This window comes from Macaca fascicularis, chromosome 1 (genome assembly GCF_037993035.2).
Source record: "Macaca fascicularis isolate 582-1 chromosome 1, T2T-MFA8v1.1".
Lineage (NCBI taxonomy): Eukaryota > Metazoa > Chordata > Mammalia > Primates > Cercopithecidae > Macaca > Macaca fascicularis.
This window is the reverse complement of record NC_088375.1, coordinates 80,712,604-80,737,681: the sequence shown is the minus strand read 5'-3', so window position 1 is coordinate 80,737,681 and position 25,078 is coordinate 80,712,604. Positions and strand designations below refer to the sequence as shown.

The following is a 25,078-nucleotide window of genomic DNA, read 5'->3' as shown; positions in this document are numbered from 1 at the left end:
AGTATTTGTTTAACAAATGAATCACACATGTAGTTAATGTTAATGGGTGGGAGGAGGTATATAACAGATTGGAAAAATAAGAGCAGACTTGTAACTGTCTTTCTTTCCTGCTTTAGAAATGACTATCTTCATTTAAGATTTTTCTGATTACATCTATCTACGAATCATTTCATTTTAATTAGCTCCTTCACTGAAACACAGCATTGTAATCTGTACCAAGAAAATAACACACTAGTTCTACATCTTGGCATTTAGTTTCAATAAGTAAATATACTATTTTAAGTATATAACACTTAAACATTTTTCTAGAGTTCTTGGCCATTTTCATTGATCTAGAAAATGTTTTCAAATGGACTATGTTAACATTCAGCTGAGAACTGACGTTGCGTCATTACACTGGAGCTAATGAGCGTTGCTTGCCCAGAGCTGCCGGTCCCCCTTCCTGCTTCCACCTTTCCTTCTTTCTGAGGTGGTTGAAAGGTCAAACCCCTGGTGAGAGGAGAGCCAAAGCCCCACTGTGCGCCTCAGATGCCGTTTCACAGCACAGTATTCACTGACATTTCTCTAGGCCCCTTCGCCTGAGGGAACTGGCCTGCTCCAATCAGTGACTTGCAGTGTGTGTGTCAGGGGCAAGGGCAGAGTGAGGAAAAATGTGAAATAAGAAATCACTGCTGTTCCTTGAGAATTACAGAGCATCACCTGGCAGGATTTTTGTATCCTTATTTTCAGTATTAAACCACACACATGCACCCCACTGCCTGCATGCCTGTCCCATTGTAGTGTTTCCCAACATTTTTTACATCATGGCAGATAGAGAAAATTGTTTGGAATTCTGGAGGCGACCAGCCTGGGAGCTCCAGCCACCTTAAGTGCTGCCCAGCTAGTCACCCAGAAGGCCTCGAGACAAACCACTTGAGAAGCTCTGCATTAGAGAAGCAAATTCAAGTCTGACATCTCAGGGGAGTGCTCTGAAAGTGACTATATAAGCTTCTACCAACCTCAAGAAAATCACAGGCATTAGATACATTAAATTGCTGAAATGATAGCTCTGGCTTTTTGAATATGCACAAATATAGTTTTCTGTTTTATAATTTGTCAACTCCCCTTCCAGATTAACTATTTTGATCCCTTTATTATTACAACAGTCTTAAATAAAAATTTAAATTTTAAACAAATTATTCAAATGTCAAATAAAATCTTTAGATACAAACTTAAGGTAACCCAAAGTGACATTCCAAGTTTATTTTACACACATTAAGAGATAAGAAAGGCAGTATTTTCTAAAGCATGATTACTCTAATTCTAAAAGAATTCTGCATATGGTTTTATTTCTGCATGCATTTATACAACGCTAAAAGTGCTGCCTCAAGTTTGCAAGGAATAAAGTTTTCTACAGATTATTGTACAATGATAAACTCTTTAGCTTAGCATACCATAGTACAAATACTGCATCATGTTGGATTTTACTAAGCATGAGACATAAACAGGCCAATCAAAATCCTTTGAGGTTAAGAAGTGATAGGTACCAATAAACTTAAGTAGAAACCGAACAAATCAAGGAGTGTTGAATATTTAACGAACCCATGAAGCATAAAACAATTGATGCAAATGTATCTGTCATTTTATTTTTTTTGAGGCAGGGCCTCACTCTGTCGCCCAGGCTGGAGTGCAGTGGCATGACTATAGTTCACTGCACGTGCCACCACACTCAGCGAATTTTTTATTTTTTGCAGAGACAGGGTTTCACCACGTTGTCCAGGCTGGTCTCAACTCCTGGGCTCAAGCAATCCTCCTGCCCCAGCCTCCTGAAGTGCTGGCATTATAGGTGTGAGCCACCATGCCTAGTTATCTGTCATTTTAGAACATTACTGTGAAGAATAATTTTGCACTGTTTTAACTGTTACTGGCTTAGTAAGTATAAAAATATTTGTCGAAAATGAAAGATCTCAATGAAATTGTAAGTAAAATTACTTTTATTTTCATAAATAAAAAGATAACCCATTATACACTTTTAGCTGAAGTAACGTTAGTTGTCACTGCCAAGTATGAAATCCATGTAATAGTTAACAAATAGTTACATCTCTCTATAACCTTCATGCAACTTCTAGATATGTGATAATTTCCCCAAATTTCAAACATTTCAAAAAACATTATATATAATGGGATATTTTAGTCACAAAGTGTTACCTTTGCTGAGTCAACAAAATATTTATCTGCTCACGTCAAAGATGCCTACTGATGTAAAGTAATACCAGTATTGCTGTATTTTACAGAAGTACTAAGCATATTACATTTTCCATTTCAGATATGGTAGTATCATTCCCAAAATTGTCAATGTGACAATTTAGTAAGTAGATTAATAAGCACAAGTACCTAAGAGAAATAGGTCCCACAGCCAGAGAGTAAAGAGCTGGCATCAAGTACTGTTTAAAGCTTTGTCAGTAAGTGGCACACAACAAACAGACAAGTGATTCTGTAATAAAGACAACATAAAATAGAGTGAGATGTAATGAAGTATTTTTTCCATAGATACTGAAATAAAATTAAATGCCTGTTTAGTTATTACTCCACTTAATCCGGAAACTACAGCTTCAAATATTAATACTATGTTGCAAGCATTATTTAGTATTTCTATATGTTAAGGAAAAAACCTCACTGAATTTATGTACCTTTTTTTAAGGAGTGTAAACTATGATATATGATTTAAGTCATCACTTATTTGAATGCTATATTGATTCAGATTGGCATAATTACTCATTTTTCATAATGAAATGCGTATTCCTATTTCAACACTTTATGCAGATTTTATTTATTTCTCACAGGGCTGCTTTGTGGATTCAATAGCTTATCTATGTAAGTGTCCAGCACAGTATCTGGCACACAGTAAGCTTTTAGTGTATGCTACTTGTATTATTTATATTAAGTGAATCAATTTGTCACTTATAATAGAAAAATTATCTAATGACCCAGGAGAATAATCAAAAGATAAACCTACAGATGTGTGACTTCTGTTAAAGTATTACGCATCCAGTATTTCCCAAATTACATAATTGTTTAAAATGTTACAATCTATTTTTAAGATCATATTGTATCTGTATTTGTTCTCTGTTTTTGCTATGGCCTTTGGCCTAAACCAATACAATTCTGATAGGACATTATCAGAAAACCACATAAAAACAATATACACTGAAATCAGGTAACAAAGGCATCTTACTATAACTTCTTTAATAAAGAAGTAGAGTTACCAGTGTAATTCAGGACAACCTACTCATTTAAGTTTTTTCTTTACATCATGCAATATTTGACTTCAAAAAACATTTTCCATTCTGTCTTCTCATATATAAACATTAAGAGCTATTACAAAGTTCTGTCCTCTAAGTAAAAAACCCACTAGAAAAGATACTTGTAAAAATCATTGCAGGGTTACTGATACTGAATGAAGCACAGGGCTACTGGAACAGGGATAAGTTCTTGGATAAGGTCCCAACATACCTATAAAAACTGATTTTTTAGTAAATTATTGATTCTAACATATGTAAAGGATTTGGTGTGATAATTTTCTCATCTTTAAGTGACTTTTTATCCCCCACCAGAAAAGATAAATGACTGAGGATGTAAGTCTGTGCTCTGATTAACACAATGGAGAAATGGAAAAACTATCTCTGTTAAAAACTGATTCCTGTCATTATTCTGATATCAAGTAAGAGGAAGGAAAATAAATTTTTTTGTGTAGATAGAAAAACATATCTGAGGCCAGGCGCAGTGGCTCACGCCTGTAATCCCAGCACTTTGGGAGGCCAAGGCGGGCAGATCAGCTGAGGTCAGGAGTTCGAGACTAGCCTGGACAACATGGTGAAATCACGTCTCTACTAAAAATACAAAAATTATCTGGGTGTGGTGGTACGTGCCTGTAATCCCAGCTACTAGGGAGGCTGAGGCAGGAGAATCACTTGAATCCAGGAGGCGGAGGGTTGCAGTGAGCCAAGATCGTGCCCCTGCACTCCAGCCTGGGCAACAAAGGGAGACTCCGCCTCAAAAAAACAAAAAAAAAGAAAAAGAAAAACATACCTGAAACCACATGATTTGGGCCTATATTGACCTGAAACTTATTACTATCCAGAGTTTAATAAAAAGACCCAACCCCCAAATATACCCTTTAGAGGCACAATAAAATCTTTCAAATGTTGTCCTGATTAAAAAGGAGAGGCTGAAAACAAAGCAAGAAACATCTCCACTGTATTAAAAATCAAGAACAAGTAAGCTGAAGGCAGATAACCCTCTGAATGTAATAGTTATTCTACAAGCTTCAGAGAAATCATTTTGAGAAATAAGAACTGAAATTCTGTGGTTTATCTTATCTCCTATTAGAGAAATTCTAAGTGCAAACTGTATTTCAGGAGTATTTTAGGAGATGTAGCACCCAGTGTCCTTTTGAGGTTTGATATCTGGTTCTTTCACGGGTTTCACTTCTTCTTCTGGTTTGGGTTTAGTCTAGGGAGAAAAAACCACAGTTTAAGTACATAAACTAAGATTGAGAAAACAAACACCAAATCTTTTCCACTTCAGACTTTTAAAAGATGCTATATTAAATTATATAACACGGATACTGACAAAGCTATTTCCAGAAACTACAGACCAATTCATTTTAAGATATAATCAGAAAACAACATTTCAGTAGAGATGAAAACCTAGTTAGGTAGGCAAAAATCAAAATACTGGTACTCCTACTCCACGCTCTTTTCTAAGTGAACTATCTATACATGTAGAACCCTAAAGCTTAGACATAACTTATGACAGTAATAGGCTGTCTCTTAGGGCATTATTTTATAGCTGAACAGAATATAGTTATTTTAAGGAATAAATTTTAATATGGAAAGGAAATTATATAAATACAACTCAATCTCAAGAAAAGAGCAATGGCTGTAAAATAATTCCTGTTCATTTGTCACAGATCCCTAGTCTTTTGGTAGTTAGACCTCAAAATTTCCACTTAATTTACCATTTGATTTAGAACACCAAGATGTACTTAGATACCAATAAATAAAAGCATTCTTATTTTGCCCCTGGATTCACAGAATACTGAAATTAGGCCAAATCTTCAAACACTCTGCAATTTGCTAAAACAGAGTATTGCCACAGCAATACAAACATGGATGATCTTTTCTCCCACATTCTTCTTAAAGGAGGCACTGACAAGTTGTAAAGAGGCAAGATAATGTGTTGAAAAGAATGTCATTATGTAGAAAATCAGAAGACATTTAAGGCTTAGAGGTCTTATCTCTGAGAGTGTTCTACCACAGATTACACTAAGCACTATAACTAGCTAACTTAACATTTAGACAAAGATATGTATCTATTTAGAGAAAAATATCAAAATGCGAACTGTGAATTTTCCTTTAAACTTCTGTGAATGAGAGAGAAAAAAAAAAAATCTCATACACTGTCATCCTTGGGTCTTTTGGTGAGATCAAATGCAGCCAATGTTTCTGGTGTCCACTGAGCGCTTGTAGGAGGAAATTCGAAAGGTACAGGCTCTACGAGACCATAATTTGCTTTGAGTTCCAGCTGTGGGGCTTCTGTTGGAATTTTTTGAAAGTAACTGCAAAAAGTAATTTAAATAGCAATTCATTCATTTGTTCATTATTTGAGTGCCTAGTATGTTCAAGGTCCTGTTTGGGACAATGACAATTTAATGATGGATAAGAGGTTTTTCTGCCTCATGTAGGAAAGCGAAAAAGTCAAGAAATTTTGTCAATTACAATGCAATGCAATTGGAGCTACCATGTATGTAGAGTGCCATGAGAATGCAGACAAGGGGAATTAACCCAGAATTAAGTTCAGTGACTTCCAAAGGAAGTGATTAAAGATGAACTAGGCATGTTTAAGGAAGTGAAAAGCTCAGTATGACTAGATGAAGAATATAAGGGGAAGAGTGTAAGAAGATAAAAGCAGGAATGAGATTGAGTCTACCCACCTACACAGATGGTGATCTACAGTTTGAACAGCACTGATTTAATAATGGAAAACCTCTTGAAAAAAAAAAAAAACAAGAAAAACTGGAGAGAAAATTTATTTTCCCTCTTTATAGGTAGCTGAAACCAGAGTGAGATGAATATGCAAAGGAGGTTGAGAAGATATATTTAAAACATATGGAGGAAGAACGGCAGGGAAACAGAGTTCAGAGAAAATCAGGATACTGTGAGTGTCCTAATGAAGTGAACTCTATGTTAACAACTCATGTTTTATAGTCTGCTTTTATATATTATCCTCCTAAGTAGAATAAAAGGCCCTACACAATTGAACTTTTAAAGTCTGCTTTTATATATTATCCTCCTAAGTAGAATAAAAGGCCCTACACAATTGAACTTTATCACCAATTTAAAGAGAAAATTAATGTGAAATGTAAACACTATATATATTTGAGACAGTGCCTCACTCTTGCCCAGGCAGGAGTGCCATGACTCAATAATGGCTCAGTGCAGCCTTGACTTCCCAGCCTCAGATGATTCTCCCACCTCATCCTCCTGAGTAGCTTGGATTACAGACGTGTGCCACCATGCCCAGCTAATTTATTTGTATTTTCTGTAAAGACAGGTTTTGCCAAGTTGCCCAGGCTGGTGTCAAACTTCTGGGCTCAAGGGATTCACCCACCTTGGCCTCCCAGAGTGCTGGGATTACAGTTGTGAGCCACCACGCCTAGCCCATAAGTGCTATTCAGCATAAAACTTTTGGGAATAGAGACTAACAAAAATGGTATTACTAAAATATTAGTATTTTAATTATAAATCAATATCAATAATATTAATATTACCAAAATAATATTAAGCTGTACTCACATAAATCCATTTTCTCTCTGACATTTTTCTAAGGTGTTCTTCACAAGGTTTCCAAGTTTCCGAAAGAATAGATGTCCCGAAGGTTTGACTGTTGGTCCAGGTCCTTTGGTTTCTCCATATTCTTTACACAGTGCTTCTGCCTTTGCATACACTGCATGTGAAAGAGATATAAAGTCTTGGCCGGGCGCGGTGGCTCAAGCCTGTAATCCCAGCACTTTGGGAGGCCGAGACGGGCGGATCACGAGGTCAGGAGATCGAAACCATCCTGGCTAACATGGTGAAACCCCGTCTCTATTAAGAAATACAAAAAACTAGCCGGGCGAGGTGGCGGGCGCCTGTAGTCCCAGCTACTCGGGAGGCTGAGGCCGGAGAATGGTGTGAACCCGGGAGGCAGAGCTTGCAGTGAGCTGAGATCCGGCCACTGCACTCCAGCCTGGGCGACAGAGCGAGACTCCGTCTCAAAAAAAAAAAAAAAAAAAAAAAAAAAAAAGAAAGAGATATAAAGTCTTTTGATTATAATTAACATGGCCCATTTATCCCTATAAGGCTTTAAAGTGGAGGTGGTAAGACATTTACTGCTCTTTACCTAATATAATAGCAATACCAATAATAATACTGTAAGTAGAAGCTGTGGATTTTCTACGGTTCTAGGTTTTTGAAAAATTTTTTCTTTTCTCCAATTACGTCACCCATTCCCATTTCCCTTTCATGAACTCAGCCAAAATCTCTTTAAGCACATATTCCCTTTTGTGATAAAGTCATTTGTTTTTTAAAGGGGAGTTAATATTCTGGCAGGAATACTCACATTTTTCTGCTTCTTGGAGAGACCTGATTGCTTCACCGCACTTATCACTAGCCAATAAGGTCTCACCATGGTAACAGTAAGCCTGATGAAATAAACAAATTTTTATTCATTCTCTCCCTTCAAGATGCTTTCCCCTATGACTGTTTTACGTATCTATCAGATAAATTAGTACCTTCACACACTTAAGTATCAATGCAATCCCTTACATTTCTTTACTTGAGTAAGCTCTTCTCCAACCTTTGTTCATAGAAAAGGTGGAAATATGTCAAGTCTTGAGCCAAAACAGCCTTCTAACCATGTACTGAGCAAAAGTTATCTGCCGAAATCTGTATTTAAAATTAGGAAATAGTAGATAAAGGAGGAAACTGTGCTAATGCAGAGGAAGAAGGAGGCATAAGAAATATTATCTACTCAGACCTGAAAAAGGTTTCGATGATCTCTCATATGATACTCTAATTAACAAAACAATTAAGTTTGGTGTGTATAACAGACTGATATGTAACTTCCAAAATGATGTTTATTGATGGTTCTTCACTAAGCTAGGTGATATATTGTGTGGTATGCCTTAATATTAGAATTAGTAAATATGTTTCTCAACGCACAGAATGAAACAATGGAAAGAATTTCATTAAGTATGCTGAAAGTGGGTTTTGAATCAAACAATAATTCTATTGCTATAATCCACTTCTACAATCCTACATCATCTCTTTCCACCCACTTTAGTTCACAATGGTTGCACTGACTCTCAGTGAACATTTACTGAGAGTTAGCTGTCCATTATTTGTAAAATGCTAATGAAAGACTCTGGTGAGATGAGAGACCTGGCACTCCAAGGACTGGAGAAACAATAATTTACATTGTTTTTAGCATTATGAATACTTACATAAGCTGTGTAGAAACACATCTTCAAGTGAAGATATTTTCTCCATTTGGCAGAATATGCAGGCTCCAAACTGGATAAAGTATGATCTAAAGTTACATTTTAAAAAGCAAAATATAATTTCATCCTGATTCACTAGAAGACTTTTAGTTCATGTGTTCTGATGATAAAAGCAGAAAGAATGCCATTCGAGTCTAAAACTCAATAATTTAATTTTTTTTTAAAAAAACACCTTTACTTGATTTTCTCAAATCTATACTTTCAGTTACACATGATTGATTAAATACTATAGCAGCTCTTTGATTTGATGGTTAATACAACTTTAAGTTAAAGATAATGATAAAAACAGATTGTGACCAAGAACTTCAAAGTGAATACTGTTTATACCGTTATATTAGCTAATTTAAAAAACGTATATAATATAGCAAAGCAAATAGTAGACGAGTCACTCAAGTCAGAAATAGGATACTCTCCTCTCCACCCCATCACTGAATTTTATATAAAACACACACATATTCACTCACATATCCTTCTACCAAACATCTCTCAAATCTATTTTTTCCTATTTGCTACTTTGCTGTATTTGCCAAAGCTTTCATCATTTCCTTCATAAACTTGAAGAATTTCTTAAGTGCTAAGTTAAGTTAGCCTATTACTCCTTCATGGAGCAAGCCTATCTCTAATACTGCAACTATAGGGACCTTCCTTAAATTCAAATCCAATCAAGTCAGCCTTTTAGTATTCTAACAGATCCCAAGTGTCTACAGAATGAAAGGTCAAAGGCTTACAAACCAATGTTTGATTCCCAAGCAAGCATACTTTTTCAAACTTTCTCCTACCACTCATCCTGTGTTTCAGGTAAGAGCAACTGTCTGAAGTTTCCAGAATGTGCTAAGTTCTTTCTTATGTCTGTACTTACTATAGAATTCTGCGCCCAAACTCTAAAGCTTCCTAGGGAACATAAGATTTTTATTTACACTTCACAATAAGACTAAAGCATCTTCTTCTAGAGTCCTTCTCTAGCATGCCCAGCTTGTTAAGGTTCCTAATTCACTGCTGTGGTGTCTTACTTCAGGATTTAATAATGGGGTGACATGTTCTTCTTCCCTAAACTGCAAATCTTTTCTATTTACCTCTCCTTAGCAACAAAAACAGTAACTATCCCATAAATAAAAACACATGCATGTTTCCTAAATAAGTAAATGAAGAGTAATAGGCTTATCACAGTAGCTGTGTTCTATGCCCAATCTCCCACTTTCTAGCAGTTAAATTATGGGTCATGTTAACTCTCTGGATTTCAGATTCTTGTCTAAAGCATAGTAACTATAAGATTGTTATAAAGACCAAAACAAATTTTTAAGCCAAAAAAGCTGTATAATTTTATTAGACATCACTGGTTTTCCCTTCCATTATAAGTTATGCAGCATACTAAATATGAACAGCTCTATTTTAAATGCGATAAAGTATTACTCCAGTTTTGCAAATAATGACAGAATCTGAGAAACCTTTTGTTTTGTTCCGTATTAATTCAAGATCAAATACATCTGAAAAGCTAAAGACTAAAAAATGTAACAACAGAATTAGAAGCTTACCAGCTTTTTGATAGAAATTGGCTGTTTCATACGCCAGTGCAGCAATTAGTCCAGGAGCATGTTTTAGTTCAATTGCTCGAGCAATTGTTACTGTAACCAAACACAATAAAGTGAATCTATAATTAAGTTCACTCTATTCATCCTAAATTCAATTATAATAGCAAAAGACAGTCTGACAATCTCTCTGGGATTTTAATACAGTTTGTTAAACGTTTTAACATGCAAAGTTATAGAAAATGCAAACATTAACAAACAAAAAACACTGAGCTTGTTGGTTCTGATGCTATTTCTTTAAATAAATCATCAGTGAATTACTAGCTAATCACAGAGAATCACTACTACAAAACAGCATGACCTAACAGCAAATTCTTTTTTTCAAGACAGGGTCTTGCTGTCACCCAAGTTGGAGCACAGTGGCTTGATCGTGGCTTACTGCAGCCTCAAACTCTTGGGCTCAAGTGATCCTTCTGCCTCAGTCTTCCAAGTGGCTGAGATTACAGGTGCATGCCATGGCACCTGGCTAATTTCTTTTTCTTTTTTTTTTGAGATGGACTTTTACTCTTGTTGACCAGACTAGAGTGCAATGGCGTGATCTCGGCTCACCGCAACCTCCACCCCCCAGGTTCAAGCGATTCTCCTGCCTCAGCCTCCCGTGTAGCTGGGACTGCAGGCATACGCCACCATGCCCAGCTAATTTTGTATTTTTTAGTAGAGACAGGGTTTCTCCATGTTGGTCAGGCTGGTCTTGAACTCCCAACCTCAGGTGATCCGCCTGCCTAGGCCACCCAAAACACTGAGATTACAGGTGTGAGCCACCACCACGCCCAGCCAACTGGCTAATTTTTTAAATAACTTTTTGTAGAGATGGAGGTCTTGCCATACTGCCCAGGCTGGTCTCAAACTCCTGGGCTCAAGCAATTCTCCTGCCTCGGCCTCCCAAACTGCTGGGATTACAGGCGTGAGCCACCAGCCCAGCCATCTTCAGAGGAACACTAGAGTTTGAAATAAAGAAAAACAAAAGCCTACAAAGTTTCTTAACTGTTTCACGCTGAGTGTCATTATTACTTGCCATTGAAAGGTGAAGACTTTAAGGTAAGCCAAAGAGTGAAAGAGAAAAAAGAATGAGCACAGGAGAGAGAGAAAAGACGAATTAAAGAATTAATGTTGTACTGTCACAGAAATAACGTGAAATCAAAATCCTCTTAAAAAGAGCCATTAAACTGTAGGGCCTTTTCCTGCTAACTAAGAGTGAAGGCAAATGCTAAAGGTAAACTTATTCCTCATTCAAAAATTTCTCAAAATCTAAAACCTGATTCTAGTTAATTCTGATTTTTATTTATTAATTAATTTTTTTGAAACAGGGTCTCACACTGTTGCCCAGGGTGAAGTGCAGTGGCATGGTCTTGCCTTACTACAGCTTTGACCTCCCAGGCTCAAGCCATCCTTCCCATCTCAGCCTCATGGGAAGCTGGGACTACATGCATGTGCCACGATGCCCAGCTAATTTTTGTATTTTCTGTAGAGCTGGGGTTTTGCCACATTGCCCAGGCTGGTCTTGAACTCCTGGGCTCAAGTGATCTGCCCACCTTGACCTCCCAAAGTGCTGGGACTACATGCATAAGCCACAGTGCCCAATGTCTGATTTTTAAAGAGGAATTAAATGACAATATAGACTTTCATTTAAAAAAATCTTACAATATTTAGGATACCTTCTTGAGCTTCAGCCTGACATTGAATAACGTATGCTTCTATGAGCCGTGACTCTAAATCTCTTCCTTTTTCTGCAGGTGTAATGAGTTTTGGGGTATGACTTTCCTGAGAACAACGACAAAAAAGACAAAAAATAAAGCAGCCAGATTTCATTTTAATCCAGTTGTTAGAGATGAAGAAAATGAAAGTTACAAGACATTCAATTTGGATGCTTAGCAGAAATTCGGGGTATAAACAAAAACTATAAAAACTTAACAACAGTGAGCTTATAAAGAATAAAAGTTCCTGTGTACTAAAACAGCTTTTATAAGAACAAGAAATTCAAGAGCAAAATTTAAGTCATGATAGATTGCTGAGATACCCAAGTCACACTATCATCTTGAAAAACATTAACTGAAATAGTAACCAAAATTCCTTTTGCGGGATAGCCTGAAATGTTCATTCACATTAATAATTAAAGATATAAAGAGGCTGGGTGCGGTGGCTCATGCCTGTAATCTCAGCACTTTGGGAGGCTGAGGTGGGCGAATCACAAGGTCAGGAGTTTGAGACCAGCATGGCCAACATGGTGAAATCCTGTCTCTACTAAAAAATACAAAAACTTAGCTAGGCGTGGTGGCGGGCACCTATAATCCCAGCTACTCAGGAGGCCGAGGCAAGAGAATTGCTTGAACCAGGAGGCAGAGATTGCACTGAACCAAGATCGCGTCACTGCACTCCAGCCCGGGCAACAGTGTAAGACTCTGTCTCAAAGAGAAAAAAAAAAAACCACTACAATTCTACATCTAACTCAGGATCAGAGTTTTCTAATCACTATAAAAAGCATCTTATTTTAACATGAAAAAACTCAACACTGGCCTCTAGGAGGCCTTCAATAAAGTGATTTAATTAGAATGAACTGGGGGGACATTGCTTAAAAAACACGATATTCTTTCTCCTAATTCCCATCACATCTCCCGGCAATTTAATATAATTAGAGTGCACTGATTGTCCCTCTAATGTTTTTAGTGAGATACAGAGAATACAATCAGAAGTTCAGTTTTGCAGAATCAGGACTAATCCTGGTAACTTCTGTGGAGAGTAATGAGGTAGGTAAGAACCATCAATACTTCTGCTTTCTTTTCTCCTATGTTTTCAAGGACACAGAAAAATAAGCAGAGCACTAAAACTTTAGTTTTCTAATTATAAAAGTCACTGGTGATTTTAAAACAAAAATGGAGACATTTAATATTTAGTAACTGGCTGCACTCATCAGTAACATACTTAACATAAGGTAAACAGAACACATAGTACCTTTTTTAGTATAATGAAACAATTCTTTCCCCATATCCCCCAAAAAGAAAAATTACTCAAGAACTAAAGCATTAAGAACAAATAATGGTTTTTGTTTGTTTGTTTTACCTTTAAATGTTTAAAAATCCCAGCTGCAATCTTTAGGCTTCGATGAACTTCTTTTGCTTCATCTTCTGTTATACTTAAAGATAGGGGTTACATTAGTTAGAGGATGAATTCCATTTCTGGTATTAAAACACAACAACCAATACATTATTATATATCCAAAGTAGTCATTTATGTTTCTCACTGCTAATTTTCTTCCTTTTAAAAAAATCTGATTTTGAGGCCAGGCAGGGTGGCTCACGCCTGTAATCCTAGCACTTTGGGATGCTGAGACAGGCAGACTGCTTGAGGCCAGAAGTTTGAGACCATTCTGGCCAACATGGCAAAACCCTGTCTCTACTAAAAATACCAAAATTAGCTGGGTATGGTGGCAGGCACCTATAATCCCAGCTACTTGGGAGGCTGAGGCACGAGAATCACTTGAACCCAGGAGGCGGCAGTTGCAGTGAGCCGAGATCGTGCCACTGCACTCCAGCCTGGTCTGGTGACAGAGCAACACTCCATCCACCCCCCACCAAAAAAAAATTAATTTTGACACCTAGAAAAGGAACAAATACACATGAAATGTACATTTATAGAAAACTCGTAACAACTGTAAAGGATTTTGAATGCCAAGCCAATCAGTATTCCACAAAAAGGTCTTGAAAACAAGTATATGACATAAAGGTAACATTAAGATGGCAAAGTCTATCAATATGTCTCCAAAATGAAGACACTACAAATGAAAAACAAGTATACGACATAAAGGTAACATTAAGATGGCAAAAGTCTATCAGTATGTCTCCAAAAAGAAAACACTACAAATGAAAAAAGAGAGACGCTAACTAGGGGTAAAATCTGCAGGCAGGCATGGTGGATCATGCCTGTAATCCCAGTACTTTGGGAAGCCAAGGCAGGAGAATCACCTGAAGCCAGGAGTTTGAGACCAGCCCAGGAAACATAGTGAGACCTAACCTCTACAAAAAAACAAAACAAAATAAAATCCGGACAAAGACTTCTTATTTTTCCTTACAGACATTTGTACATAATTTTTAAGACAAAATATTACATACTTAACGCATATATATGCTTAAGAAACACATAGATATACAATGGTAGCTATAATCATTACTCTGCTCTTATTTTAATCACCTACTTTACTTTAAGAGATAATTTTACAACAGCACATACAATTTGACATCATTTTCAAGTGGTTGCATATTGTTTCCACGTATGGATGAACCATAAATTGAGTTTCCTATTGCTGTATCAACTATTGCTATTATAAAAATTGTATCACCTTTTATAATTCTTTAATCCTTCAAAACATCTTTTCACATACTATTAGCCTTCTGTATTTGTTTTCTGTGAATTTCCTGTTCATGTCCTTTGCTTTTCAATTGATTTGACGGTCTTTCCTTTGCTGATTTATGAGAGTATACGTTATAAAAACAATGTATCATATGAATTGCAATGTTTTTGACCAATCTTGACATTTGTTTTTTAACTTTGTTTATGGTCCTTTGATGTAGTTAAATAGTCATGCTTTTACTTTATGGTTTCTAGATTTGGGGTCTTACTTAGCAAGACCTTCCATATGACAAGACTATTAAAATTTATTTTACCTCTTAACACTAGGTGCCGTAATTCTGACACTCAAAATGCTAACATTACAAGGCAATCCTTCACATGTCCAAAGTGGTACTTTTTAAAATAGATTTTTAAAATAATGAAGCACCATATACTTGAAAAATAACACAGATGTACACAATTCTCTCCTTTTAACTTACTTTTCTTTTCCAGCCAGTCTTGAAGCATATTTGGTATACCATAAAGCTACATTAAATCCCATGGAAATTAATTCAAAAACAGCATCCTGCTGGGCACTGGAATTATAAACACGGATCATTAGGTTCTGTCAATTATCAAGACATCACACCATGAAGCCTATTGGACAAACGACTCAAAAGTACAAAGAAGTATATGCTAACTGGTATGTATGAGGAAAATGGCTGTGTTTCATACAGATGGGGAGATAAGACATACAGGTAATTAACTACAAATGCCTAAGTATAATGGTCCAGAAGGTACTATGTACTTAATAATAAGCATGGGAATAGGAGTTCCCAAAGTTTACTGTACAGAGAGTAGCTTTTTAAAATACAGATTTCTGGGCCTTATCAGAAAGCCTGAGATGGGGCTTAGAATCTGTATTTTTAACAAGTACTCAGTTGATTCTCAAAGGTGTGGCTCTTATACAACATTTTAGAAAAATCAAATTCAGAAGATTGTTTCAGGCTAGAATAATTAAGAAGGTTTAATGGTATATATAAAATCTGAACTGTCCCTGGAAAGACGACTAGAAGGGAAGCAAAAGGACATTCCAGCTAAGGAAACAATGCCATCAAAGCACAAGAGGAGTATAAAAATTTTTCAGATAGAAGTGACCCAATGAGCTTGATTGAAGCAGATGGTATGTAAACAAGAAATGAAGGAAAAGAAGGGCAAAAAGAAAGCTGAAGGCAAACAGTGTAAGATTCTGAATGCTTAGCCAATCAGTATTCCAGAAAAAGGTCCTGAACACAAGTATATTTTATACCTTGTTTGTTTGCTTCAGATTCTAAGTATGAAATAAAGATGGCAAAAGCATATCAAGCAAATAAGATATTCATAATATATATTCACTACTGTTCTTAGAAGAACCTGAAAATTTTTTACACATGATCTCATTTATCTCAACTGATGAAGAAAGCAGAATATTCTTATTTTACACATGTAATACTAAGATACAGAAAAGCTGCCCAAAAAGAAGAAGAAACCAGAATTATCGCTCTAGTTTTTATTTTTTAGTTACTTGTTGCCCCTGTCTTAAGAGAAATGGAGATATGGCAACTTTTTAAATGAAAAAAAAAAAAAAAAGTGTTATATGTAATAACTAAAATATAACGTCTAAACTATCGTTTAGTATAGATTATAACATCCAAAAATGACAGTTATGAACAAACTTCTCAAAACAGTTTTATCCTCCTGAAAAAAATTTAACACATAGTGTAATGGTTTATTCTTTTCTGCATGGAAACTATTAAATGAATTACATCTGGAGATCTAGTGGACATGTCTAATTTATAACTTTACCTTTAAATAATATAACGGTTTGGCTAATTTATGTGAAGTCTCATAAATAACTCTCTTCCTTTATAATCCTTCATTTATGTCAACATGCCTTGTTTCCAAACACTCCATTTCTATGACACCACATAAAAGTAGTAGTCATAGCATCTATAATGGAAAAAATATTTTTCAGAACAGATAAACTCACAACATGATTTCTACTGAGTAAGTAGCAATCAAGAATAAAGTAATTTAGAAGTCTCACTTGTGCAGAATATTTAGTATTAAAGTCTTCATCACATAATTCTTCACGATCTCATAACGCTACTGAAAAAAGGTTAAATAGTAGTTCACTTTTTTCTTTCTTTCTTTCTTTCTTTTTTTTTGAGATGGACTCTCACTGTGTTGCCCAGGCTGGAGTGCAGTGGCAGTGGCGTCATCTCAGCTCACTGCAACCTTGGCCTCCTGGGTTCAAGCGATTCTCCTGTCTCAACCTCCCAAGTAGCTGGGATTATAGGCACCTTCTACCATGCACAGCTAGTTTTTGTATTTTTTAGTAGATACGGTGTTTTACCACGTTGGCCAGGTTGGTCTCGAACTCCTGAACTCAAGTGATCTGCCTGCCACGGCCTCCCAAAGTGTTGGGATTATAGGCATGAGCCACTGTACTCGACTTTAGCTCACTACTACACGGAAGCAAAATGTGGCATGCTTGGAAAAGCGCCAAATTCATGAAATGCACACATTATAGAATCTGTCAGAATAATGACAGAGGTTTGATTCTTTAAAAAAGTCTTAATTCAAAAAAATTCCTTAATTTTGGATTAAAAACAAATGGGTCACATTAAAAAACAGAAAACAAGGTCTTAGAAAATCTGAGTATCCCAGAATATTATTAATTCTACATAAAATATTCCCAAGGAAGGAAGGAAATGAACATTTAATGAATGTCTTATTTAATGAATGTCTTATAAGCCTAGTACTGTTATCAGTCACTTAACAAAAATTTTCTTATTTTGCTTCTCACAAAATACTGTATCTGTAGCCCCAAGATACAGTTGAAGAAGCAGATGTTCATGCAGTAGAAAACCTGGACTTGCATCTAACTATGTACAAACCCAGTGTTCATACTCTTTCCACTGTAATGTATAGCCTGCTCTAGTCTTTCATCAACCTCCACTCCTTCCTTTCTGTTTTTATAAAATAGTAATTCTAAAGCAAATTGAGATTAAAATATATGGGCATTTAAACAACAAAATGGTGTTGAAAAACAGTAGGTAAGTAAAAAATTAACATCTTTATGATCTATTTCCTGTTATAATTAAACCTATTAGAAATAGTTTCAAGTGAGTGATAAGCTCTGCAGAGAAGTTTTTAAAAAGAGTAGAAATAGGGAAGAGAGATAAGGAAGAAAACACATCCTGTGAATCAAGAGTATAGAGTTGGAGAGAAAGAATGAGACAGAGAAAGACTAATGGAAGACACATGACGTATCCATCAGCAAAAGAAAAGTAAGGGAAAAACTTAAATTCTGCTCAGCTTGAATGTAGGCACATACAGTTTGGGTTCCAAATCCTCAAATCATCCTTTGTGTGTTATTAAAGGTCAAGGCTGTTCAACTATAGTTGACATTTGTATTGATTACCTCAAAAATAGATTTGTTTGGGAGAAACAAATTATATTTTTACTTACTATGTACTAGGATTGAGCTCAAATTCTTTTAATTAATTTCCTGGTAAGAGAAAATGCAGACCTGTATTTTTCTTCTCCAAATACAGAGACTATGAGTTAACCACTGGCTACACAGTTACAAAAACTGGCTCCAATTTAGTACTACCTTAGTGTTGCTTACCTTGGAACCTGTCCTTGTAACGTATCAGTCCACTTGAAATTTTGAATATATCGTAACTTGCTTTCTTGGGTAGATTCATCCAAAGAATTTATGAAACCTACAGAAAGTACAAGACATTTTAGTTTTAGAAGAAATATTGAGTGTTCTGTTTGGAAAAATTTTCAGATTACTTTTCCAGGTGTCTGAATGAAACTTCTTGCCCTTTTCCAAAGAATATAGTCTGGAAGAGTAAACTAATCAAATTTGAAAAGTCAAAGAATTAAATGTAAACTTCTAGACAGTTTTTTAAAAAACCTCAAGTTCATATGAATAACTAACCTTGTAAAAGTGAAAAATATGAATCTGCTGCATTCTTCATCATTTCTGGATTACAGCTCAAATCAGTGAACAGTTCAAGGAGTCGTGCCCTGGATGACCTCAAGTCACTTATAAGAGAGAGAAAAAGACAGTAAAGTTAGCTGTACTGCAATCAATCTCACATAAAAGTGGTTTCCAGGTTTCAGTGTAAAAGCTTTAAAACACACACACACACACACACACACACACACACACACACACACACACACCAGGTTTCAACGTAAAAGCTTTAAAACGCACACATGCATGCACATGCCCACCTCCTCTAAGGGATTACCAAATACACAGAAATGAATTTAATTAGAACTAAATCTAGAGAAAAAATTTCTAATAACTGTTTTAAAAGTTGTACGAAAATAAACTCAGACCAATTAAAGAGGCAAATACTAAATTCAATTACATAATAAAAATGTATAGCAAGTTTTCATTAAAAAACAAACAAATGCATGCATTTAAGATGTAGGGAAAGAAGAATGAATAAAAAACTAAGCAGTTCACAATAAGTTTCCTGAAAAATGAAAATTTATCTGTATATCATTTTAATATCTCCTTAAAGTTTCTAAATCTGACATAAAACACAAAAATGTGAAAATACACTGCATAAAAATATTTAAAAAATAAAATTACATTATATATAATTACATATTCTTGACGTATAATTCAATATATACATCAAGAATATGCAAAACATGTGGCCATTAGTTGTTTTAAAACTGCTCCCTAATCTATATTCTCCTTTACTTCTCTACAGCAATAAATGTTGTAGATCCACTTTTTCCTTCTTGAAATTATTTCTCCTTTGATTCCAATAACACCAAATTTTCCAGGTGTTCCCCTTATCATTTTAAAGTTCCTTTTATATTTTTTTCTGTGTCTCCTTTTCATTCCCAACTCCAGAAATGTTCAGTCTTTGGCTTTCTGGTTTTCTCTCTTTTGAGATCTCATTGATTAGTATAGCTTCAACTGTATCAATTCCTAGCTCTCCATCGTTAGCTTTCACTTGGTTCTATTTCAGTTCCAAATCGAATTCAGAAGGCAATTAGCTTAGTGAGGCTTCCGAAATTACAATACATGGATATGACCAAAGACCCTTGAAATATGTGTAAACCATTAAAGAAAGACTAAATTTACATGGTAAGCATCAACAGAGTAGAGGCTGTATATCCAGAATTGGGTAGGTGCCTAGGATAAAGCACATATTCAAAATTACTTGTTGAGTGGAAGAATACTAACTTTTCAAATATTTTCTTTTGAGATTTAGATTAAGGTAGCAGTGGTGTTTAGAAGAGAGCACAGACTTAATCCTGAATGGTCTAGATGTAGTACTTATTCATTGGTACTAACTCTAAGGAGGCTTATTCCAAGAAGTGTATGTATGTATTGCCAATTACAAACAGCTGACTGAAAATGTGACTGGCTATCTTATGAATTAATCATTGTTTGAGGTATATCTCTAGAAGCTGGAAAGTGATTCAATTCCTGGACTAGGCAGAAATTTGAATCCTTAAAGCCTATTCTGCACTCAAATAGTTTGCTAGCATTTCCATATTGATGCTTGATCATCACCTACAGCTCAACTTGTAAAGTTCGATTCATCTTAAATTACAGAATTTGAGAAAAATGTACCTCAGATATATTTAATTGAGGCTGTTCATTTTATAGATTAGTAATTAGGCCCAAAGAAGTTAAGGGACTTGCCCAATGGTACAGATAAAACAGCTAAGCTGGGACTTGCCTCCAGGAGTCTAGATCAGAGGTTGACAAACTACAAACTGTAACCAGTTTTTGTATACTCCACAGCTTATTTTTGTTCAGTCCTCAAATTAAGAATAGTTTTTACATTTTTAAAAGGCTTGTAAAAATGAACAAAGAATAATATGCAATAGTGACTGCATGTGGACCACAAGGCCTAAAATAAATACTATGCAGCTTTCAAAAAAAGTCTGAGGACCATTGGTTTAGATTAATAAGCCGATTATCCTATCTTTTGTTGTAATCACTTCTTCCCATAAAAGCGGCAAGTCTTCAGATTTTCCTTTATTGGTACCACCAATGTCTTAATCATTTAGGTTCTGTATCTCATATAGACTGAATCCTTTTCAGCCTCCCAAGGCAAATTAGTCAATCAGGTCCATTGACTCCTCCTTCAACACATCTTTTGCATTTATCGCTTTCATTTCAGCCAAACTGCTCTACTCACTATCACTAGCACAAAGGTATTCCTGACAGAAATAACCTTCTCCTTTCCCCTCTGACAATCTAAATCAAGAATACCCAAATATTTTTTTGGAAAGCACCAAATAGTAAACATTTCAGGCTTTTCTGGTAATAAGGTATCCATTGGAACTATTAAATTCTGGTGTTGTAGAGGAAAACAGCCAGAGGCAACCATACACAGTATGTCAATAAATGTGGGGCTGGTTGTGTTCCAATAAAAACAAGCAATGATCCAAATCCATAGGACAGTTTGTCAACTCTTGATCTAAGCCATACAATTCATTTAAGGCCTATCACAAGTACTTTTTCCTATGTGAACACTTTGAAGGCATTTCAGGTCATAGGGATCTCTCCCTACTCTGAAGTCAAGAAGTTTAATATGTGGCCAATTTAAAATGTCCCTATACAGCTGGGCATGGTGGCTCACGCCTATAATCCCAGAACTTTGGGAGGCCGAGGCGGGTGGATCACTTGAGGTCAGGAGTTTGAGATCAGACTGGCCAACATGGTGAAAACCCGTCTCTACTAAAAGTAGAAAAATTAGCAGGGCGTGGTGGCGGGTGCCTCTAATCCCAGCTACTTGGGAGGCTGAGGCAGGAGAATTGCTTGAATTGCTTGAACCTCTGCCAGGAGGCAGATGTTGCAGTGAGCCAAGATTAAGCCATTGCACTCCAGCCTGGATGAAAAGAGTGAAACTCCATCTCAAAAAATAAAAACAAAAATAAAAAATAAAAATTTTCAAACACTACTTTGTGTAGTCTCTTGTACTGTTGTAATACACAGATTAACTGTTTTACTATGATTGCTTTAGCCTCTCTGGGACTCATTTACTGATCTAAAATTAAGGATCCAGGGCTAGAAGACTACCAAAGTTTAAATAATCTATGATTTAACTGTTTACATGTCATTTATAAATTTATAACGAACTTAAAGTTAGAAACAGTGTGTTACATATTTTTGTATTGCCCATGGAACCAAAAAAAGTACCTTGCATCTAAGAGTGGTTTAATCAATAAACTTACTTGCATATTTTTGAAGCAGAAGGGCCAGTGACTACACCATAGTAATTAAAAGACACAGGAGCTGTGGCTTTTAATGGGTTCCTATGAAACCAATGGGTCATTTTCTCCGGATGTTTTCTACAGACAAAAAAGTAAAAAATGTACAAAAATTAAATATAAAATATTTAATAAACAAGGTAAATAGTATAAAAATTTATTTCAATAGTATAAAAATCTAATTCAAAAATTAGCCTGGCTAATTCTGTATTTTTAGTAGAGACGGGGTTTCACCATATTGGCCAGACTGGAATGAAACTCTTGACCTCAAGTGATCCACCCACCTCCGCCTCCCAAAGTGCTGGGATTACAGGCGTGAGCCACCGCGCCCGGCCTCAGGTATGTTTTGTCTATTTATGATGGTCTATGTTCAAACCAGGCCTATAAAAAAAAGAACAGCATTTGAAAATCTGCCCACAATAACTTCAATCTTAACATACCTATATAGCAGCAGTAATGTTTAAACTCTAACATACATAAAAATCACCTGGGGGTGGGTGGTTTTGTCAAATGCAGGCTCTAAGTCATTAACCTGGGGCAGGACCTGAAATGCTGATGCTGCTGGTCCCCACACACTTCTGAATAGCAAAGTACTGCTGGTCCCCACACACTTCTGAATAGCAGTTGGACAACTGCAAGTAAAAAGGGCACAGGACCAGATGAATGTAATTTCCAAAACGGGTTCAAATGGTAACCCTGATTATATTGCTAAGGCTACTTGTAATAAGTTTCAAGTTAATTGCTGTATTTCCGACATATTGCTGACAATAGTGGATTGGTTATAACATGTGTTCTACAATAAAATGTACTTTCCAAAAAATATCTAAAGAATATTCTTAAAATAAAAATGTAATACAATACTTGACCAATAAATTCTATTATAAAATGGAAACACTGGGCTGGGTGTGGTGGCTCACGCCTGTAATCTCAGCACTTTGGAAGGCCGAGGTGGCTGGATCACTTGAGCTCAGGAATTTGGGACCAGCCTGGGCAACTTGTTGAGACCCCGTCTCTACAAAAATCAGCCGGGCATCGTAGCCACGCCTGTGGTTCCAGCTACTGGGGAGACTGAGGGGGGAGGATCCCTTGAGTCCAGGAGATGTAGGCTGCAGTGAGCCCTGATCTCCCCATGGCACTCTAGCCTGGGCGACAGGGCAAGATCCTGTCTCAAAAAAGGAAAAATTAAAAAAAAAAAAAAAAACTACCTAAGTGAGATGCCAACTCAAAAAAAAAATTGAAGTTCCATACCCTCTACTTAAAAAATAAATGAGCGGTGGCTCACGCCTGTAATCCCAGCACTTAGGGAGGCCGAGGCAGGAGGATCACACAAGGTCAGGAGATCGAGGCCATCCTGGCTAACACGGTGCAACCCCATCTCTACTAAGAGTACAAAAAAAATTTGCCGGGCGTGGTGGCAGGCGCCTGTAGTACCAGCTACTCAAGAGGCTGAGGCAGGAGAATGGCGTGAACCCAGGAGGCGGAGCTTGCAGTGAGCTGAGATCGCGCCACTGCACTCCAGCCTGGGCGATAGAGTGAGACGCCATCTCAAAAAAAAAAAAGAAAAAAACAAAAAAGCAGCATGTCTTGTCTAAATGTCCTCGAGTAGGTAGTGCAGCAGATTTTACCGAGAAAGCCAAGGCGAAGACCTAAACATGGCAATTAGCTTCCAGGAAGCAACAAAGAAATTCTGGTAAGGTTTACTTAATTTGAAGGCACTGTACAAGCCTGGCAATCGACTTTTCCTATTATTAGAAAATAATGTTGGCTGCACAGTGTACGAAATGCCTACATTAAGTGCTTCCTTTATGCTATTTATTTATTCATGACAAAGCCTGTTTTGAGGAGCACCACATATTTAACGAATAGAGAACGCAGTGTGTACCCAAGGAAAAACTGAGCAGGTTTATTTAGGACTGGAAACATTTAACGAGCTATTTCAGAAAATACCATCATCTACACATCTTCCATATAAATTCCGATAGCCTAATACAGCATCTAAGTGCCTACAAATAAACTTTGAGCTAGTATCACACTCAGCACTTGATGCTGCGAAATCTTCCACAAATACTTCTTTTAATGCGGCCTCCTACTTCCTGGATGAAAAAGTCTGAAGTTTTGCGTATCTTTACTTCAGGAAAGAAGAGGGTAAGTTTCTGCCCCATCTTCTCCCCTTCTGCGACCCGGCGCTCTTCAGTTTTCGGGAGTTCCTAGGGTGGGATAGAAGAAGGACACACCCACCCGCAGGGACAAGGGTGACTTTAGAGCCACCAATACAACATTCGGATCGAAGCTGTAAGCTAACACACTTCCACAAGAGGACTCCCGTTCCTGACAAGGGATCCCCACACCAAAGGCCCCGAGTCCCCGGAGTAACCTACCTGAGCGCCGCCCCCGAGCTCTGAGGGCCCACTTCCTGTTTACCACCCAGCCTCTTCCTCCCCTGCCCAGTCCCGTTCGAGGCGGCGGGCGGCGACCGTGCGCACGCGCCAACACTTGAGTTCCCCTCTTTCCAAACAGGCATTTTTGTGGAAAGCCGATACTGTCAACCCGGGAGAGGTGGCCAGACAACGGCCGAACGAACCCCAGTTTAGCTTGTATTATAAGCTCTCCAAAGACCGATGGAGATGCGGGGCAAGGGGATTCAGCGGATCTAGCTGTTAATGCTACTGATTTGTGGGAACCAATATGGATTTTCTTTCTGTCGTTTGTTTCAAGGCATTAGAAGGAGACTTTCGGTCCGCTGTCCAGGGGTCTATGGAGACTAATGTAAAAGGGGGTGACCCTATTGCTTGAGACTCCGTAGAAACAGCGGGTATTACTGAGAAACACCCATCCTCTGACATACTTACCAAATTTCTCAGAGTCGGTACAGCAGTTCTTCTAAGGGAAGAATGGCAATATCGGAGTCCACAAGCGAGGAAAAAGAGGGAGTCGGAGAACCGAGCCTACAAAACCAGAGTGACGAAAAGCGAGGCCGGCGCCAAGTCGGAGTCACGTGGCCCGGCGGCCATGACAGCTACCGAGGCGGTAGTGCGCGCAGTTCCAGGGCGGGGATTGCCGCGGCGTCACAGTCCCCTCAAAACGCTCCGTTCATCAGCTCTTTCTAACTTCTCCTCCCTCGGTTTTCCTTTTGAGCTATGGTCTTTATCCCAGACAGGAAGAGAAGAGTTGTCCCTGCCTGCGGAGCGGAGGGAGGATGCCGCAATAGCTATGGCGGCCCTCGGCGGAGTGGGGCGGCCTCAACCTAACGCGGGGCGGGGCCTCGGGGGCGGGGTCTCGGCGG

General features: G+C 37.3%; 1 protein-coding gene across 7 annotated transcripts; it reads right to left on the bottom strand.

The window, feature by feature from the left end:
* Positions 1 to 1,955: 1,955 nt before the first annotated feature.
* Positions 1,956 to 25,025, bottom strand: BROX (BRO1 domain and CAAX motif containing). Of its 7 annotated transcripts, none has more exons than XR_012433395.1 (13): positions 24,645 to 25,025; positions 21,760 to 21,876; positions 18,482 to 18,588; positions 18,164 to 18,260; positions 14,991 to 15,086; positions 13,225 to 13,297; positions 11,823 to 11,928; positions 10,114 to 10,203; positions 8,525 to 8,594; positions 7,642 to 7,723; positions 6,837 to 6,987; positions 5,440 to 5,599; positions 1,956 to 4,491 (listed from the first exon to the last, which is right to left on the bottom strand). XR_012433395.1 is itself a non-coding variant. In XM_065542312.1 (13 exons), exons 2-13 carry the CDS (start codon positions 21,858 to 21,860, stop codon positions 4,405 to 4,407), a joined length of 1,236 nt encoding a protein of 411 aa, XP_065398384.1. In that variant the 5' UTR covers positions 21,861 to 21,876; positions 24,645 to 25,025; the 3' UTR covers positions 1,956 to 4,404. The 7 variants fall into 7 exon arrangements, 5 of the variants coding, with proteins under 5 accessions (XP_065398384.1, XP_005540971.2, XP_065398400.1 ...); XR_012433394.1 differs by lacking the exon at positions 24,645 to 25,025 and adding an exon at positions 24,174 to 24,210; XM_065542312.1 differs by having other exon boundaries at positions 8,525 to 8,610.
* Positions 25,026 to 25,078: the final 53 nt, after the last annotated feature.

What these genes read in the sequence shown, in the direction of transcription:
- BROX (XM_065542312.1), bottom strand. Translation starts at nt 21,860, where the DNA reads ATGACCCATTGGTTTCATAGGAACCCATTAAAAGCCACAGCTCCTGTG. An exon ending in TTACAAGGACAGGTTCCAAG is followed by an intron (nt 15,087 to 18,163) that starts GTAAGCAACACT and finishes TTATAATTCCAG; the next exon opens with TGCCCAGCAGGATGCTGTTT. An exon ending in CAATTTCTATCAAAAAGCTG is followed by an intron (nt 8,611 to 10,113) that starts GTAAGCTTCTAA and finishes ATGTAACTTTAG; the next exon opens with ATCATACTTTATCCAGTTTG.